Source organism: Octopus bimaculoides, chromosome 21, assembly GCF_001194135.2.
Source record: "Octopus bimaculoides isolate UCB-OBI-ISO-001 chromosome 21, ASM119413v2, whole genome shotgun sequence".
NCBI lineage: Eukaryota > Metazoa > Mollusca > Cephalopoda > Octopoda > Octopodidae > Octopus > Octopus bimaculoides.
In genome coordinates, this window is record NC_069001.1 from 6,177,551 (window position 1) to 6,199,184 (window position 21,634).

General features: G+C 34.0%; 1 protein-coding gene across 1 annotated transcript in view; it reads right to left on the minus strand.

Moving 5' to 3' along the window:
- The window catches only part of LOC106871941 (uncharacterized), a 101,902-nt gene that overhangs the window by 51,343 nt on the left and 28,925 nt on the right, over positions 1-21,634 (minus strand). The window contains exons 2-9 of the mRNA XM_052975293.1: positions 21,404-21,486; positions 20,275-20,339; positions 18,017-18,105; positions 16,066-16,172; positions 15,582-15,619; positions 12,574-12,815; positions 11,212-11,379; positions 9,735-9,842 (exon numbers count right to left, since the gene is read on the minus strand). Coding sequence (XP_052831253.1) covers positions 9,735-9,842; positions 11,212-11,379; positions 12,574-12,815; positions 15,582-15,619; positions 16,066-16,172; positions 18,017-18,105; positions 20,275-20,339; positions 21,404-21,486 — 900 coding nt within the window. The remainder of the gene's footprint in view (positions 1-9,734; positions 9,843-11,211; positions 11,380-12,573; positions 12,816-15,581; positions 15,620-16,065; positions 16,173-18,016; positions 18,106-20,274; positions 20,340-21,403; positions 21,487-21,634) is intronic.

Below are 21,634 nucleotides of genomic sequence, written 5' to 3' on the forward strand. Positions count from 1 at the left end.
ATATATATATATATATATATATATATATATATAATTATTAATTTAATATATATGTTTATATGAATATAAACGTTTGTGTATATATATATATCTCAGTATAAACATATGTATACATATAAGTAAGCATATATATATATTTATATGAATATGAATGCGTGTGTATGTGTATATATATATGTAAACGTGTGTGTGTGTGTGTGTGTATTTATATATATATTTACATATACATATGAACACTTACTAATGATCTTTTATTTTTTACTGATCTCAGTCACTGAACTGTGGCCATGCTGGGGTGATACTCTAAAGGATGTTTTAGTTGAACATATCAATTCCAGTACTTATTGTTTTAAGCCTGGTACTTATTTTATTATGCGACAGGGATGAAAACAGACCAATACAGTTATCAAGCAGTAGTGGAAGACTCACACACATACATATGTATGACAGGCTTCTTTCAGTTTCCATCTACCAGATGCACTCAAAAGGCCTTAGTTGTCCCAGGGCTGTAGTAAAATACACTTCTGCAAGTTATCATGCAATAGGACTGAATATAAAGCAACATGGTTGGAAAGCAAGCTTTTTAACGGCATAGCCATGCTTGTACCTATATATGGACACTAAATCATGATCATAATTCATATAAATAAATAAATGCATGTGTGTGTATGCAAATGTACATATGTGTGTGCATATGTATACACATGGTGTGTGTAATTATGAGAAAACAGCAGAAACCAAAACCATGTCATAGAATAATTTAACTGGTTGACAAATTTCTTTTCTGAATGTAACCCAGATATAAAACAGGGCCATGCATTTTGTCATATAAGAAGGTGAACAGGATATGGAACTGAATCAAAAGGAATTTAAATGACACATGCCTTTGTGACGGTAGGTCATCATGACCTTGGACAAAGCAAAAAAGCTAGCTTAGTTTGCATATGAAAAACTGGGGTTGGGGGGGAAGAGAAAAATGGAAAATAAATAAACAGTGGTAATAGTTTTATGGTAGAGATTATAGTGGTGGTAAGTGTATAGTTAAAGTGAAGGTGCTGGTAATGGAATGTCATGCAATTTTAAATAGAATAGCAATAACACAAACTTCCTAATAACATAACCAATTTATTTCTTTCTTTGTCTGTCTGTCAAGATCTCTCCCTCTCTCTAAAGCATTACACAATACCCACATGGAAAATTCAATACTTTGTCTACTCAAAATGTCTTAGGGACAATGAAATCATGGGTCCATAACCTTTGCAATATTTTTTTTTTTTTTTTTTTTTTTTTTTTTTACCATTCTTAAGTTGGCACTGCTACCTGCAATAGACTGACAGACTAATTGTTCAATGAGATGAATTTCTCAATATAATACTGCAAAGCCTAAAGCTAGACATTACAATGTTCTTGTGATGTGTTGTGGCTGGGGAACATAGGAACAACTAGGCTCACAGAGTCTATAATTTGACATACAGATAGCATTGTTCAAAGTTTGCTTTCATCACAAGATGAATAAATACTTGATGATATTCAAAATGCCCATGTTTTATATCCAGCAGCTTGGTAATCATTGAAAAGGCCCATTTAGGAATAGCAGCCAGAAATCTATGATACTAATATCCAGTTTCACAAGTTCAAAACTGACCACATATTAACATTTAGGTCCATGGAAGTATAAGAAAACGAATGTATGTTTGTGTGTATGTATATATACTAGACTACCCGCAACAGAGTTTCGTTTCGTAGGTTTTTTTTCTTTTCCATGTTATTTCACATGCTTTCAACGAATGTGACACCAAAATCATGCGTAAACAGCTCCTTTCCCCAGAAAAGGTAGGATTTGGCTGCTATTTCTTGCACGTCCTGCTAACACATAACAGGTATTTTGGGTCTTTTATCGCAAATAGCTATTACGTGGTGGTAGGGAGTGCTAAAAGTAGCAGCCAAATCTCTGGATTGTATAATCACACACACCCCAATGACACAATTACATAAGAATGTAACAATATCATGCTATATGTGATTTAAGAAGCTGTTATTGTGCACGAGGCCTCAATATAACATACATCTATATTCAAAGAATAACAAAATGTTACAAGGATATGGTGTGATTTGTTTGCAGTGTAGAAAATTTCATAACTGCATAGAAAAGCATACAGTTGCAAAGACAAAATTCTTCATAAGACATCTTGAAGGCATGATCTTTTAAAAAGAGTGAGCCAATTACAAAAGAAGTGTGCAATGTGTCTCTTTCAATGCATGGATCATGGTTGTACATTGTAGATAAGACATGTAACCCAATATAAACAGCATTCTGAAAAGATCTAGCTTCCACTTAAAGGGGACAATCCTGAATAATATGGCTGCAGTTCCTGTCAGCACAACAACAGCATGGCCAGTCTGTTGTTATTCTTTTTGGAATATCTTATCCTTCCCCAACCATCTCCTTTACACACACATACACACGTGCGCACATACATACATGCGCACATGCACATGCATGCACACTCCTTTTGTAACAATGTTTGCAGTGTTGAAATGGCTGCAAGCATTGTCAACATCCCAACTAGCAGCAGTTGCATTGTTTCTGGCAGCTGCATTGGCTGTTGGCGGATGTTAGGTGCGTGGTGGCAGCAGAGCAATGAAGAGGAGGGGAAAGGGAGCTGTGTTGAGCAATTGGGCTTAGCAGTAGCCAATTACCAGTTGCTATGACAACAGTAAAAGTCACCATAACTAGCTAGGACTAGTGGTTGGCAAACAGCGATGAATGGCACATATTGCATCATTTCAAGTATAACACTACCACCACAGTATACCGCAATAGATAATGAGAAATAGCAATAAACCAGCACCTCTTCAAGAAACTGTGGCATATTCTGTGCCATGGCAATAAACACTGCAAAATTCCAAAGTTGGGTGAGGGAGGGAAAAGAAGATGCAATAAAATAATGAATTTTGTTTCCAGCGTGTAATGAGGAGTAAATATAGAAAATCAAATCTATTGATTCATTATTCCACTGCTGACCCCAGCACAATTTGAACTTAGAAATCAGAAACAATATTTTAGCAAACTATATATCTGCCATGACAAATTCTTTGGTGAAGCATTATTGTCTGTACCAAATCCACCACTCTAATAATAGTAGTTTCTACAAAATAATAACAAGAAGAAGAATACTTTTTACTATAAGCTCAAGGCCTGAAAGTTTAGGGCAGAGGCATGTCAAGTACATCAACCCCTGTGCTCAAGTGGTACTTATTTTCATGGACCTTGAAAGGATGTAAGGCAAAGTCAACCTTGGAACTGAGGAAATAACAACAAGTGAAATGCTACTAAGCATTTTGTCTGGTGTACCAACAATTCTGCCAGCTCGCCACCTGAATAATAATAATCCTTTCTTTTATAAGAACAATGTCTGAAATTTTGAAGGAGGAAGCTAACTGATTACTTCAACCCCTGTGCTTGGCTGGTACTTATTTCATCAACCCCGAAAGGATGAATGGCAAATAACCTCGGCAGGATTTGGACTCAGAAGGCATAATGTAAAGAAGGAGGAAATGTCACAAATCATTTTGTCTGACACACTAATGATTGTGTCAGCTTGCTACCTTAGTAATAATAATAAAATAACAACAACAATGATGATGATTTCTAATATAGGTTTATGGTATAGTCATTTATGTCAACCCCACTACAAGATTTGAGCTCAGAATGTATAGTCATAAGTAAATATATTAAGATATTTTGTCCAACACACCAACAATTCTACTGATTTCACCACCCTAATAAAGTTCCAAAATAATGATGATGATGCTGATAATAATAATAATAATTGCCCAGTTGCAGTACCAGGTAGTGGCTCTCATGGCTTCTGATCTTAACTGATTGGAAGTGTTATCATGTACATTGTTTTCGCTTGGTATAAAAAGATTGTTATAACAAATATTCTGTTCGATAAAACAGATTTGCTTGTCAGTTGTTTGACCTTAACCAGCTGAGCATGTCCCTTAGTGACTGACAATATGTGCATCTCTGATCACAAGCAGAAGTAGTTGGGGAGCTTCATAGCTAAGTATTCTGAGGAATTCTTTGAGGTTCGGATAATTCACCTTTGGAAACATGGGTGTGTTGTTCAACATCCTTAAACAACCCTTATTCAGGGACCATTTGAGTGGGATGGGCTACTCAACCTGAAGAAAACCCTAACTGGGCCCCACCTCCAAGGTCATGCACTGTTTATTTTGATATGAGATCACCATGTCGTGCACATATGGTTGTGATGCATGTGTACCCTTATCAGACAGGTAGTCATGCTGGATATACTGGGCTTCGTATATTTTACCCGAGTGTCACTTTGATGGCATGCACTACTCTCTCACTCAATAATAATAATGACTTCTAATACTGACACAAAGTTACACATTTTTTGGAGTTGGGAAGAGGGAAGGATATAGTTGATTAATTTCATACTAATATACTACTGATACCTAATTTATGAACCTGCAGGATGAAGGGCAAGAGCAACCTTGAAATGATATGAACTCAAAACAGAGAGACAAAATGATAAAATTTAATGCATTTCAAAGAAAGTGTGTAGGAGATCATACTACTCATATATCTCTTGAAAGCGTAAGCAAAGTTACTGTTTTCACTAGTATTCTGAAAATACTACAAAATCTCCAATGAATTCATTTTTGAAAGAGTGATTCTCGGGTGAAAATATTCAACATTTTCTCATTCAAATTTATTTGCATGTTTGTTTATCAACAACAACAACAAAAAAGACAAATATAAAAAAAAAAATGCTACCAGTAACACAGTAGACTAGAAATAATCATACACTATGCCAAGCCTGTGACCTGGTTTCAATACCAGATCTATTGTGAATGTCCTTGGAAAAGGCATTAACATCATAACAATCAATTTCACCCTTTCTAAAACTTCCAGCCTTTTATACTTATGTAAGAAATAATTACTTGGCACAGTCAATAGCAAGTTTTATTAGATGTTTTTCTATTATCTGGTTTATTGCTTTATTATTGTGCTGACTAGAGTCAACTTTGCTGTCTATTTTTTCAGAGTCAATAGCAGCATTGTGTAGGAAGCAGTAATTTCTCTCTGCTAGCTGACAATGTGAATTCACTTTGGTTTCTAATTGAAGCAAACTTACTTCACAGAAGACGTTTATACCCTTCAGATATACATGAATATTATACAATCTCTTTCCTTATCTTATAAAATGTCATCATACTGAAGGGAAGTTGAAATTAATTATATCAACCAATTATTATCTTCCCCATAACATGTTACATATTCATTGTTGCTACTGTTGTTCTGGGAGAAAACGAATGGTCATCTTTACAAGTTGTTTCCTCCCAGAATATTTTACTGTATTTGCCTGAATTTGTTGGCTCCAAGATCAAATCCTTCCTTACATCCCTCTACATAAAAATATACCAACAAAAGAAAGCATTCTTCCTGAACAAACTTAGCCTTATGCCTTCTCCAAAAAAAAATACTTATTATTATTGTTGCTTTTGTTGTTGGTTGATACACCTAAAACAATGAAACAGCTATCAGTTACATGCAACCTGGACGTCTTATGCCAGATTTGTACTGCTTTCATAATCACAAGCTTTGAAATAATCCTCCAATTGGCTATAACAATCAAGCTTCTTTCAACAAAACTGAGGTACAATTGCTGCACATATAAGGAGAATCAAATGTTAAATCACTACTACCATGTCTCTCTACCAATGTCATAGGAAACAATCTTGAAACACTCCATTTCTTCTCTTTATATGAAGAGAAACAGTCTTGCAAGACTTTCCTCTTCTCCTTACACATGGAGAGAAACAATTTGGTATTACTCCACCCTTATCATTAGGAACAATTATGAATGTCAACAAATGTTGATGGTAACGCATAGCAACTATATGTCTTTAAGAAAATAGTAAAAATTTCTTCCCAAAAGGATTTTCTCTTCAGGAGCAGAAAATACTTCTGCATTGATCTGATACTAACACTTATGGAGCAGAATTCATACATACCAGGGACAGTGCTGCTGCAATATACACAAATAACCAAGACACACACACATAACCAAGACACACACACTAGGTGTGCTGAGTACTGCCAGCATATCTAGGACATTGATGCTGCGTAAAGATCTTAGACACATAATAAAGTACTTCTGACATACCTGACAATGCTACTACTGCACACACAAGCATCCTAAATTGTACAAAAACTGTGAACAAACAAAAGGGCTCTATATAGTTGCTTGACTTACTAGAAATAGTAACATAGTCACCTCAAAATCATCCTTAAAACATCTTGTTCTAGATATACAAGATAACAGGATGATCATAGCTGGAATACCTTAGATCACAGGTCTGCTCAATCAAAAGTTAAACAACTACAAATATTGTGAACAAAAAAACTAGCAGATTGACAAAAATTCACTGATCAACATACTACAACTGCTGTTGTGTTTTCTCTCGTGGTCTCCTCTACAGCTATTACAATGGCTTCTAATCTTTTGACCTAACAATCAGTATATAACCTCAACCCAAACTTACATGACATACCTGCTTTCTTACTTGTCATTCCTACTTTGTCTTACACACTGAATTCTACATTTAACACTCAGTCTTACTTACACACAACTACAGTTCTCTGGAATTTCATCCATACCAAGATTTTTACCCACTGTTACTAAGGTTACCTAGGCTAAACAATAACCTGCAGATGTTCAAACTAAATATCAGCCACATCAATCCCATGAGCATTGGTAGTAGGAGCTCTCTTCTCTCATTGTTTGACTAATTAACATTTTTATTATTATCTTAAAGGGTAGTGGACAAACAGAATTGTTAGAACTCACATAAAATGACTTGTAGTAATTGTTGTGGCCCTTTATGTTCTCAGGATTGATTTCATTGATTAACCCCTCAACATACATATGCAAGTTTGTGGGTCTCCAAGAATGATTGCAACTTGGACACTGTTTACATGATAGTTAAGCAAAGCGGTTGCAGCTGCAATAGGTTCAACCTCTTGATTAAAGCAAACTAGGCTATATATAATGACAAATAATAATGTTTTTAATTGAAAATAGAAATATAGCTAAAAGTTACTATAATTAAACTTTAAAAACAGTAATGAATTGTATTTGTTAATTAATTAGAATCAAACACATCTGGGATATACAACTCCGAAAGGTTGTCAAAAATATAGATCACCTACATTTCAGTCAGTACATAAAAGAAGCAATGCAGACACTTGAGGTGTACTTAGTAACTACCAACACATCAGACACCTTAAACTTGCACTTTCTGACTGCGAATAAACAGCGTACACACACACACACACACACACACACACACACCGCAGTACTAAAAATGCTAAGAGAGAAAATTTGTTATTTGTCTTATGACTTGCTAAGGGTTGACTTATTCTTCTGTCTGATTAATTATGCATTAGAGTCAATATACTTTCTCTATTATACTAGAGCAGCTGGAATGGTAGAGAGAGAGAAAGTGAGGTGTTGGAGAAGGAAATAACAGTGGCGGTGATGGCAGTGGGAGTGGTGCAGATAGTTGTGATTGTTATTTTGACTGTGGCAGTCCTGGCTATAAAAGTAATAGTAGCAGTATTTTATAATGATGGTGGTGGTGAAGATGGTTGTTTTGGCAATGATGACAGTAGTAGTAGTAGTAGTAGTAGTAGTAGTAGTAGTAGTAGCAGCAGCAGCTTGTCAGATTTATAACAAGTTGGTCATTTTGTTAGTGATAATACAAAAGATGATGTTGACAGGGATAAGAAAGATTGTGGTGGTGAAGAAGAAGAAAGCAAGAAGAAGAAGAAAGCAAGAAGAAGAAGAAAGCAAGAAGAAGAAGAAAGCAAGAAGAAGAAGAAGAAAGCAAGAAGAAGAAGAAAGCAAGAAGAAGAAGAAAGCAAGAAGAAGAAGAAGAAGAAGAAGAAGAAACAACAACAACAACAGTAGCAACGGTTTATTGTTATGGCGACAATGACAGCAGAAGTAGTACTGACCACTATCATGGTGGTGATAGCAGCTTATGATGTCAGTGATGGTGTTAGATGTTGCGCAAGGTAATGATAGTGGCTACTATATTAATGATGGTGGTGGAGGTGATGGGAGTTGTAATAGTGGATGTGGGTGTTAGTAGTAGTAATCATTTACTTTGGCCTAAGATCAAGAGAAGGGGAAGGATAGAAGATGTGGCATTCGTTGTTGCATAATGAGCTTTACAAGATAATGAACTGTAGTAGTAATGGTGCTGGTGGGGAAGGTAGTGACTATTGAGGAATTTTCATCCGCAGTCAGCCAAATCAACAGAGAAAGAACTCTTCCACCTGCCATCAGCACCGTTGTTGCTCTTGGAAACAATTTCAGCGTAAACATGCTTACACAGAATCAGTAGCATTAATATCAATGTGTTATAATTCCTTTCTCCCTGATGTGTGCATGTGGCATGTGCATGCATTGACACACACACACACACACATTAGAATTGTTAGAATTGAAGTAAGCTCCTAGCAATTAGGGGTTAGTGACCCACTTTTGATCTTCATACTGCCCAGTTCACACAATTTACGGGCTTTTGCTTCCCAAAAATACATGAGCATCACTACACCCAAAACCCTACAAGAATTCAGAAAATATGTTACAAAGCAAGAAATTTTAAATATATATTATTCCTCCTTTATTTATCCTTACATGCGCGCACGCACACACACATACACGCCACTCTTCCTTAAACACGCATCATCATTGTTTTATGTTTGCTTCCCATACTAGCATGGTTTTAATAGTGTGTGTGTGTGTGTGTGTGTGTACTGACACTAAAGGTGTTTATAATGTAAAAAATTATAACAAATCTAAAAATCTAATGAAATCCCAATTTTGGGGAAATGAAAACAATGCAGTTAGGAAAAGACTACTTGCAGTTACTATAAACTATGTGTATCAAGGCTACAAAAAATATTCTCATGCGTGCAGCCTATATCCTAAGAAGAACACTATCAACTTGAGAATATTTGAATTTTTTTTTTTTAATCTTCCAAAATTGTAAATATCACAACAAACTTTTAACAGAATTTTAATGCTCAGTGTTGGGTTGCCTTCCTTGAAATATGTGATTGCTCCTCATAAATAACGTCTACAGTAAAAAGTCTAACTTGCTGTGTCTTGAGGTCTCTGGTGGAGACTTCGAACAGCTGATGTAAAACAAAGCAACAACAACAATGAAAATATTCAACCCCTGAAAGGATGAAAGGCAAAGTTGACCTTGACAAGATTTGAACTCAGAACATAAAAAAACCAACAAATACTGCAAAGAATTTTTTTTTTCTGATGCTGTAACATTTCTACCACCCCACTCAGTAATATAAATTATTTGACAGGATGGTTGAGTCAATTACAATGACTCCAGTACTGGTACTTACTTTATCAATCTCAAAAAGATGAAAGGCCAAGTTGGCCTTGAGATTTCAACTCAGAACTCAGAACATAAAGAGCCAGAAGAAATACCACTAAGAATTGTCCAACATGCCAATAATTCTGCCAATTCACCCAATAATAATAATAATAATAATAATAATAATAATGATAATAACAATATTAATGATAATGCCAGCAGTTTTGAGAAGACAGGGTTAGTTTATAACATCAATCTCAGCTGCTGTAGACAAAAAGGATGCAACTTACATGACTTTTATTTCTCTTGTATAATTTTCCAGATGTAAACAAAATCGTATTTGTCTCACTTTCAAAGAGAGAAGCAAGTCTTACTAGCAGCACTTCAAATGTGCCAGCCTGAAAAAAAGTTCAAGAGATATATGAAGCTATATTTATATAATGGAAGTATATACAAAAGTAATAAGAACAATTGATAGTAATTAAATTTTTGATATCAATATCCTAAAGTACAGACAACAATAATACATGCAATAATTAAGAATAACATTTAATGACAATTTAAGTTTTGAGGGAATAGATTTTTTTAAAAAAAGCAATACTCAAAGCTTATGAACCACTATGAAAAAAACATATTTATCGGGCAATCAGAAATGTACTTAGTCTCTATGTTTAAAATTTACTGTCATAGACTTAAAAACTATCAAATAATCAATCTATTGAATTTCCACAGATTCCTTGCATCTAATTCAAATTGGTTTTATTGTTAATATGTTAATTCAGCTTAAGCCATTTAGTGGAAAGTGAAAGTTAATAACATAGAGTAGCCCACAGACCCAACACTTTTCATGGCAGTTTGTATCAGACTTTTTCATAGATATATACTGCTTGTTTTAAAATCAGAAAAAAGCTGATGGGGAACATTAAACATGTACAGTCAAACACAACAAATCAATTTTCCTTCTGAGTTATATATTTGAGTTAAAATCCCTACACAACAGTCAAATACACATTACATTACAACCACGATAACCTTAACTCAACCTTAACAAATACTGCTGACTCCCACACAAAATAAACCTTTTATTTCTTTTTGTTACAGAGAAGTGAGCACTTGATTGAAAAAGATCTGGTTTAAGTTCTGGCTGGAGCCATGTGCCTTCACTTATATTAAATGATTGGTACAGTCAGCACAGGGTCATATATCTGATATCTGGAGGAAGAGTGTAATCTATTTAACCAACATCAATATTGGATGGCAAAACAATCTACCACTGAATTTAAACACTACCAGCTAGCTGGCTTTAGTAAAGTTCATTCTGTAGCAAGAATTCAGGCCAGATCTTTGGATTGAGTGTAACTTCCCTCCCTGCTACCAAAATCAACATCCTGACAAAAAGTTCACATGTGCTACCCTTTCTTTTTGGGGGTTATGTGGAGACAAAAAACATACTTCACTAGTGCTTTATTTTATCAACCCTGGAAGGATAAAAGGTAAAGTCAACTGAAGCCAAAACCTAAAAAAAAAAATCACATCTTACCCCCTTTAAGAAAATAAAAAACACAAATATGCTATTGTAGTTACATTATACCGGAAAAATATTCAAACAGGTTGATCATGGCTGGATTTTCTTTACCTAAAGCTAAGCTAGTTTTAATCTATATAAGGTGTTAAAAATTCTCGGAAGATTCATTCAAATATCCAACCTGATTCAAAAACATTAAAATACCATACAGATGAAGACAACTTTTTTAAAATTGAACATACCTTTAGCAGTGTTATTTTGTCATCTTTGCAAAGGAGTGAAAATGCAGGTATAAACTGTGCAAAGTCTGTGATGGCTGTTACCACAGGGGCACAATTGTCAGACATGTTTTTGAATGACTGGTTGTCATTATTTAACCGCAGAAAAGAGTTTGGATCAACAGGGCATGCCTAGAGAAAAGATGAAGAAAAGATTTAAACTATCAATGCAAATAGTTATAGTAACATTCAATAAACATGTATCCACAAACATTGATGTATCTAGTATTAGATAAGATAGTGAGGTTTTTTTATGGTTTATTTGCTTTTAATTTTATTTGTCCATCTGAATCAACATCATATTCATCCCAGCATAGCAAAACAAATGTAAAACTACTGTTTCTGTTACTAATAATGATGATGAAAGGAGAGTTAGGACTAAATAACTAAGCAATAGACAAATTAATAATAACATTCTTTCCTAGACATAGTTCCAGTGGAACATCCCATTTGCAGTCAAACTAATATTTGTACACATATAAATAATACCGTCAAAAATATGTGCCATAAAATGAAGCATTTAATCCTCTTGGAAAAATCTAAAATATCTCTAATCACACCCACAACATGTACATGTAATACCTTAATACCAAATCTCCAAACAAAATTACAATTTATTTAATTACTGCTTCATTGTTATAACAATCAAAAGCTACCACTTGAGTAAGAAAAAGTGCAAAACTGACAAAAAAATAATTGAAAACTTATAAATGTAACTGCATCATTCTTGTAAAACTTTTTTTTTTTTTGACAGATTACATTTACTTATTTCCATCTCTTTGAAACCATTTACAGTTTTATGTTGTTTTATGGCAGTTTTCTTATTATTTGTGGAAATTCTGCAACAGCATTTTTCACTGATTTTCAACATTCCAGATTGTATTACACAAGCATTTTGCTGAGATATTGTAATATTTACACCACCCACAAGTGCATTAGTGTCATTACTGAAATCAAAAAGCTACTACCAGAATGTGGATTCAGCTTGTAAAGAGCTTACTGTTATTTTCTGTGGCACTTTATTAACCTATGAGCTATTCATCCTCTATTAAGAACATGATCATACAATCATCATTTTAGTAACTCTTTGGAATTAGTAAGGAGATAGAATAATGAGATTCAAATTTTCAATTTGTTTAAGAATAATCCATACATATCTACAAATATACAAGAGGCTGTATGTTTCACAATCAGTGAGTCTAACCGTGAATATGATAATGTATGTGAGTGTAAAATCTACCGATGATGTAAGATCTACTGAGTAAGCAAATGGGAGAGTTCAGTATATAAAATATGGGGGGAAAATGCTAGTAGAAATATACTTACTGTTTGTTCTGGATTGCCACAATCATAGTTATTGTTTTCTTCAGCAGTTTTGCGCATTCTATACAACCGTTCACGGCAATATTCATTTGTTTTTTGGTGTGCTTTCAAAACTGACTGAATTATTTCATCACTATTCTGTAATAAACTTTCAAACTCTGATGATGGACCTTGTGAATTCACCATCTGCATCTGTTTCATAATGCGAGCTTTTTCACTTTTTGGAACCCGACCAAATCGGACAGCTATTAAACAAAAAATAGCAAAGTATAACTAGAAGTCATTAAAAAAATAATTTTACATAGTTCTCAAAGTATGAAGGATGGAAATTTGTAGTAAATAATGTGTCGCGAAATTTCATATGTAAATGTAGTAGAGTAGCAGAACCAACTATCATTCATGAGTGAGTATGGCTTAGTGACATATACCATACTTTCACTAATTGCTTTGGGTGTCCTTGTAGTCATGAACTGAAGCAGACACCTTCTGAACCCTCCATTCTTCCAGTGGTGCATCAGGGATGTGACTGTTGGATGGAGAGAGGGCTGTACCAGCACCCAGCTGGAACTAATTTACAGATGAGTAGACTGAAGCAGCATGAAATGAAGTACCTTACTCAAGAATACAATGCACCAGCTAGTTCAGGAATTGAACTCATGCGATTATGATTGTGAGCCAAACACCCTAACCACTACACTATGCCACACACATTCATACAACTTTTTTTATCCTTTACTTGTTTCAATCATTAGACTGCAACCATGCTGGAAAACTATTTTGAAGAGTTTTAATCGAACAAGTTAAATTGAGTACTTATCTCCCTCTCTAAACCTGGTACTTTATTGTATTCCTTTTGCCTAACTGTGAAGTTACAGGGACATAAACAAATCAATACCAGTTATCAAGTAATTGTGAGGGACAAAGACATACATATACAATGGGCTTCTTTCAGTTTCTGAGCACCAAATCTACTCTTAAGGTTTTGGTCATCTCAGGGCTATAGTAGAAGATGCTTGCCCAAGGTGCCATGCAGTGAGACCAAGCCTGGAATCATGCAGTTAGGAAATAAACTCCTTACCACAGCCATGCCATAAATATCAAATAATTTACATCTAGATTCATTTCTGAGATCTAACCACAGAACTAGAAACAAGTTAGTTTCAATGATAATGCTTATGGTTGGTGACCAAATAATCTATAGTTTCAATTTACATCTACTAATGTCCATAAATATCACAGTTTTCAATTTCTTCTCGAACACAACTGACAGTTCAAGCTTTTAAGAAATAATGTTATATTTCTCTATCCTATATCTATATTTAATAACCCTGTTTCATGAATAAAGTTAAGCTATTCATGGATTAGGAAAGTCTGTGATACACTGTTCTCTATGTATCTCAATCATATATCACATTTTCTGTTACAATATACATTGAACAGAGCTGACTAAACTACATTCTTCCAAGTCTTCCTTCAATCTATATTGTAGGTACTCTCTTGAGTCAGTTCTAGGCATCTCTTCACCCAGCACATTGTCATCTATTTACATGTCTATACCAATTAGATAGCTATTCTGAACATATATTAATTTATAGTTCTGCTAACCCATACTCAGCTCATTCTTCTGCAGTCATCATAGATCCTCCAACATGTTTGATATTTTGATCTACTGTTTCCTATTGTAGTAACTGAAGAGCTTCTTCTCTTTCCCTTTTCAACTCCAGCTGAGGTGGTAGGTCCCACAAAAAATAAAGAAGTCAATGTCATAGGTGCCACCTTTGTTCCATAACTAAGCAATGACATTTTTTTAAATATTCACTACCCACACTTATTTATACGGCTTGTTGTTTTCTCCACATTTGTCCTGCATTTATCTCAAATTATATATATTAATTATATTTATATGTTTATTTTTAATTTCAAAAATTTATTTTCTTTTGTTTTGAAACGGTGACTGACACTAGTAAGAGCTAAAAGAAATCCCTCTGTATCAGTTTCATGCCACTGACCACAGCTTGAATTTCAAACACGGTTCATAACAAAGATGTTTACAAAAACTATTTTCTTCATTTACTCTAAAAAAAAACAACTACGACAACACACACAGATATATGTAAGAAAAATAAATAAAACACATGACAAATGGTGATGTATTCCTGACGGAAATTAACAAATAGGCACAGTTCTAGCTGGTGAATTGAAATATTAGTTGATAAATTGGTTCACTGAAAATTTAAACCCATACCATTGAATAATTAAAATGTTTAACAAAATGAGTTTCAGGATGATAATTACTTAAGTAGCCATAAGAAAAGGCAAAGTAGATGAATGAGTGTGTATAGTTTTCAAGCTTTTCTTATGAGTATTAGTACAATAAATGTATTGGCTACAACAAAGAGCAGATTTCAGTTTGTAAAACTGATTTTCCAGAAACTTCACAGGCCCTTTCAAACCAATAAGATGAATACAGTAGTTGTTCTTGCACAACTGCTGGAAAAGTTATAATTCTAACGACTTAAATTCTAGGAAGAAGAGACAGGGGAATATGTTTAGTCCAGGACCTAAGGTGGGGATAATATGATGAAGAGAGATGAGTAAATTGAGAAGACTCAACTAGAGGTAGAATGAGACCAGCTTGTTCCAAGGAACAGAGGCCACTTTAGTAGTGATAGAAAAGGCAGAGAAGGATGAAGTGTGTAGGCAACCTACTTCAAGCAAATCAGTCAGGTGACATTTTGATGGGGAAAGGCCTGCTTAAAACACAACTGATTGGATTATTTTGGATGCACTGCAGCTATTGTGCTTCACTTGATCAAGATCTATGCTTATGGAAAACCAGAAAACAATTGTCAATTATACATCTAACAATACAGAACTGCACATTCTCTTGTTAACTATTTTACAGCTAAGTAAACTGGACAAGCCCAAGTTAAATATCTTGATTGGAGATGCAAAGCAGTGCTCATGTTTAAAATTACAGCTAATTATAAGAAACAATTCAAACAACTTACCATCTCTGGACATCCCAACAGCTATGCACTTCTTAAATCTGAAATGTTAGTAAGATAGCTTGGTAAGTCACGCTCATATGAATACAGAATGCAATTCAAACATCATATATGAAAATATTGTTTAACTGTTTTACCACCTAACTAGTTTTACTGCCTTAGTCCCATAAAAACACTACCAGCAATGGCTTGTCTAATATGGCTAAATGTTAACAGCAGTGGAAAATGAAAATGTACAGCAATTACTTCTAATTGTCTAAGACATTGGCACAGTAAGTAAAGCTTTTCAAATGCAAACTAAAATAAATCTTGTTAACAAATTACTTCCAAATAAATTTCTCAGTAATAATCTGTCTATATCACTGACTAAACATTTTTAGTTGTTCATACACTTTGGAGTTTCAGATATTCAGTATCTAGTAATAGCTATGACAAAATTTAAAAAATTATAAAATGTAGATTAAAGACTTTAAGAAAAATACCTCACCTGCAGTACTGGCACCGGTTGCGATTGGCTCTCATAACATTGCACATTTTGTTTTTTAAACATGGGCGATAACTTATCTTTTGTTGTATGCTCCTTCGGAAAAATCCCTGTATATGAAGAAGGAGAAAAGATTTTGAATATATGGTCTTGTACATGTAGCAGAAGATAACAATCAAATGAATAACACAAACTCATGGGTCATCATTTAAATTATATTTTTGTTGAAGCACACTACTTTTGTTTTCATTAATTATGAAGAGGAATAATTTTGTAAAATAACTGTCATTATTAAGATGATGTTTAGAACATAAATTATCATGAAATTTTTATGGAAGAATTTAGTTCAGCTCACTTTAAAACAGAGGCAGTCTCAGAAAAGTTAGAATGGAGAAGAAAAAAAAGAGCGATATTAAAATAAGTATCAAACTGAAATAAGCATCTGGGGTCAGCATATTGAATTAAACCCTTGAAAGCAGTGCCATGGCATGGCATTGACCCAATGACCAGAGTCAGTAAAACTATAAAAGAGTGTATTACAAATCTCACTAATTTGATTTTTAAAAAATAGATTTGTATAAATGGACAAAAATTATTTTATAAAACATTTAAAAACGGAAATGAGGAGACAAATTAATTTAGTTCATTAACATTTATTTCTATCATTTTGCTAATATCAGAAAATTTTTATCCTATTTTTGTGAAGAAGCTGCATTTATTGTTAAAAAATAAAAAGAGACAGAAAAACTGGACACCATAACAAGATAATTAATTGGGTTAATTATTTTAAACTGTAAAAAATAACTTGTCACCTGATCAATGATGCTTTTAAAATTAAAGAGAGACTAACATTCACTGTTGCTATTGGGAAAATATGTCATTATTATGAAAGCACAATGGCTGTGAAATAGAATAAGATGGTCATCAGCTGATACTTAACTGAGTTACTGAGATTTAAATATGACAGACAGTGGTGAGGACATACAACTAGTTGAAACATCAGATAATTGACTGGTACTCTTGACTCAATGTAAAACAAGCACACCCATGTTTTATTAAAGTATGACAAGTAAATAAAAGAGGTTTCTAAGCTGTTGACTTGCTACAAATAGTAGCCAAGTCTCCATCAATTCATATCCTACTGTCTTTTAAATTAACACATTGGACATGATCCTAGCTGCAACATTAGTTTTCATAGCTCTGCTTGATCAAGGCTGATCTGGACAAATTAAGTCATGAGTGAATAAACTAGAAGTTGATATATCTCCTCTACACAAGGCACTGAAGCCTAAAACTGATATTAGGACTGTATAGAAAACAAAAATAGCATATAGTCATCAAATAAGAATGGTTAAACAAAATTGTTTCTTTTGTGCATAACATAATGCCTATTTGTACAGGGATGGGTGGAGAGCAAAGTTTATTCAACTCCAGTGTCTTCCATTAAGTTGATTAATCTAGGAGAGATTGAAGTTAAAATGGAATCCTTTAGCAACAGTCAAGGTAATTCTCTTTTACAGGTGCAAAACTTGGACTGTCACTAGGTCCATGGCCATGTCCTCTCAATGTATGTTAAACTCAGATGCTCTGGATAGTCTCCAGGGTAAACTGGATTTGTAGGTGACCAAGGAGCAATTCAATAGTGAACTCACACAATTGACCAACAAGATAGCAAGAAGACATTTGATAATTAGCAGGCACTGTCTTTGAGAGACCCAGAGTTGCTCACCAGGCAAGTGATCACCTGGGAACCAACTCATGAGAGTGTGAAGCTGGGTGTCTTTCCAAACCTTGTATCAATAACCTTAGAGGTGAGTAGTATTGTAACTACTGATAAACTTAAAACAATGCTAATGAGACATGATAGGTGAAGTTGTTATCATACCCAATACAAATAGGTGTAGTCAATTGATGATATTGGTATTGAAGATAAAAGTGATAAAAGATTCCTTACTTTGCAGCCTTCACAGGCATGAACTCCATAATGAAAGCCACTGGCTTTGTCTCCACAAACCCTACATAAAACAGTCTCTCCATCAAACTCTGTAAAGAAAAACAAAATTTTTTCAAATTAACATCATTATATTTTCTTTTTTACTGATACATGAAACAAATTTAGAAGTATCAAATCATTCAATTTTGCATAGACATCAAATTAAAGTTTAATATTAAGGCAACAATGGTGTAGATTTATATTTTCCATGGCTTGGTCAGAATAGGAAGGGTAGTATTCTTCAAATTTTTCATGATTTCCATAAATTGGTGGAAGGAAGTTATCCACATACTAGGGACCTGGCCCAAATGATTGCAAGAATTTACCACTACCATCTTCTAGTTTAGCAGTACTATCTGGCCCTTGGCATGCTGAGGTCACTAACTATAAGGTATGTTAAGTAAACAATAGTTAAAGGGCAGCTGTATCTTGCAATCTAGCTGTGGAATCATTGTATTATATGGTCTAATGAATCAATCTGTACCACATGAACTATATTTACAAGTTGCAACAATTACCACACTGTGTAAACACATATTTATGTACTACCACACCTTTGCATGGCACTAACCAGTACAGCTAACCTCAAGTAGTAGTAGGAGTAGTAGCAGCAGTAGCGTTGTTTTGTGGTAGTGGGATAAATGTGGATGTTCTGGAAAGGGTTGAAGGATGCATTAGTGACAGTATAGTATTGGTGGTAGAAGTTATATGTAGTAGGAATGGTGATGGATAAAACAACAGGTCAGACAATAGTAACAAAAGACATGACACCACCACCCTCCATACTCAGGTATATTCAAACAAGAGGGGGAGGAGGGGTACAAGTAATTTAAGTACAGTTAACTTGAATGAACAAAGAGGAGAAGAGCACTGGCAGTTCAAGGGCAGAAAACACCTAAGTGTGAGGGTGCATGAGTGTATATAGGAAGGCACCCAGGATTTAGAGAAATAGTGATCAAGAGAAAGAAAGTCTAAAATCTAAAGAGAAGAGAAATTGAAAGAAAGACAGGGAATGTTGAGAAGAACAGCATACATAGAGATGGGAGAGAGTAGATAGTAAGAAAGAGAAGGAGGAATAGAGAGAGTATATTGTTATTGTTGAGCCCAGACCAGTTCTGATACAGATCTACGAAAGGCATTCCAATTGTGACCATCCCATCTCTATTCAGATATAGTGTATCTAGGATTACACAATCCAATGTGTCTTTTTTTTTTTTTTTTTTTTTTTTTTTTTTTTTTTTTGAGAACAGTAGTGCATAATTTAGCTACTATTTCTAGTAAGTCAAGAGACTAACTGAAATAACAAATATCAAAAGTAAAACTGCAAAACTGAGAAATGAACCTGCATTAAAAACTGGAAATTATCATTCATCCATAGATAAGCCAATGGAGTAGTTACTACTGAATCGTTCTTGATCTGCAAGAAATTGCAGCCAATATCTCCTCATACCACACCTATTTCCAAGCAAGGTAATACTTCCCTATGACAGTCATTTTTCCTTGAAAGATAGGAGATGACTGACAACTGTATGACAGTGGTGCCAATTGTGTGTGAGCACATATGTACACACACACACACACACACACACACACTGGCCTCTGTCAGTTTCTCCTTTAGTCACCATGGGGCCATGGTAGAAGAAACTTGCTGAACGTGCTACACATTAGAACTCAAACTTCTTAACCACACAGTCATACCAACATCTGCAGTGTGTGTGTGTGTGTGTGTGTAACATCAGTACAGTAGAAAAAAATATAATGCATTAAGTTGCATCCGCTTACTTCAAAAACGTAAAACTTAACCATTTGAAAAACTGAAATCAATAAAATAAGTACCAAACCACAGTAAGTATTAGGTCAATATGATTGACTAAACCTGTTGAAGGAGGTACTTCAGCATGGCCACATTTCAATGACTGAAACTTGTAAAAAGAGAATAAAAGGATGTATTCTATAGAAAGAAATAAGATTCTGGAATTCCAAAGCTTCATTCAATAGTTTTCATTTCCATATATGCTGAAGATAGGCATGAATGTCACAGTCTTCCAATTTATATTGTTAAAAAAGAATTCTTGAAATTGGATGACTATGCAAGAAATAAACATTAATCTAGCTGAAGTATCAGTTCACATACACATATACACACACTTTTAGCTAAATAGGTTGTTATCAAAAATGGGTCAAGTTGATATTTGTTTTTCACTCCTTTTCCTAGTTACCTGCTTCTGTAATCAATAAATAATGTGGAATGTAGGTGATGGAGATAATGGTGGTTATCTTAGGGCTGAGGAAGAGGTAGGGAGAAGTAATGATAACAAAATAAATATACCATTTATAATGGAAGTATGTGAAGCAGTAATGAAAAAATCATTTTCTTCCCTTCTTTTTCACTCCCCCACACCTTTTCTCTCTGAATTCCTTTCCTGCATCATTCTCACCTTTTCCCTCAATTTCTCCTCCCTCTCTCACTGCACATTAATGACGATAATATGTGGATATACATAGGGCATTAATTAGAAAAATTAGTTATAAACAAAACAGAAGGTATTCTTTACAAAGTCATAAATTCAAGGATATAACAAAACGTTTTGTTGTGGGAATGAATTCACAATCCAAGAATTGTCCAATAACTTCAACCATTCAGACTATTTCGATTGTATATGCATGCATTTGCAAAAGCAATTGTGATACTCATTTTCCTTTGTCTTTCTTTCAATATGTTTTGTTCATTCGAGTAATGCATACTGTCAGTTACTTCCCAAGTAAAAAAAATGTGTATTTGTGTATAATTACATCAGGTAATAAATTACCTAATGTATATCACCCTAAAATGTACATAACCCCAAAATAGAGGTGTTTCTTATAATTAGGTCAGTGGAGTTAGCACACTAAACCTTCAACTGCAACTCTTCCATTTATAAATTTATAAATAGAATAATCACACACAGCTAATGTGAATCATCAATCTACTTTCTAATCCGCAAAATGTTTGGGTTTAACTCTTTAGTATTCAAATAATTCTGTCAAATGTCACACTTATTTATTCACAATGTTTTGAATTAATCATGTATTACCTTGTAGCTTTGAGATTTTAATGATGTGATTGTAAATTTTTAGAATGCCATTCTAGGATAGGTGTGAGAGGCCAGATCAGGCCAGTTTGAACATAAAACAAGCAGAATATTTTGGCTGGATATAGCTGGTTTAAATGCTAAAGAGTTAATAACTATAACAATGCCATTCAAGCTTTTATATTGTTTATTGAAGAAGTTATGACACCAAACTTAAATTTAGAAAGTAGTTGTTTTTATCAAAAGGATTAAAAGAAATAATCTATAAAAACACTACATAAGAAAATCAAAAGCATCTTTCTTTATCTGCTTAAAAAGCTGAAGTACATCAAAGTTAGAAGTAAAAGCAAGATTAAACACCTAAAGCAACAAAACAAATTATCATTTAAAAAAAAATTTAATTAGGTGCATAACCTTTTCTTTTTGAAATTAAAGTATTGTTTAAATATAAAATATAAATGAATACATTGTGTATTTGTGTGTGTGTGTGTGTGTGTGTGTGTGTGTG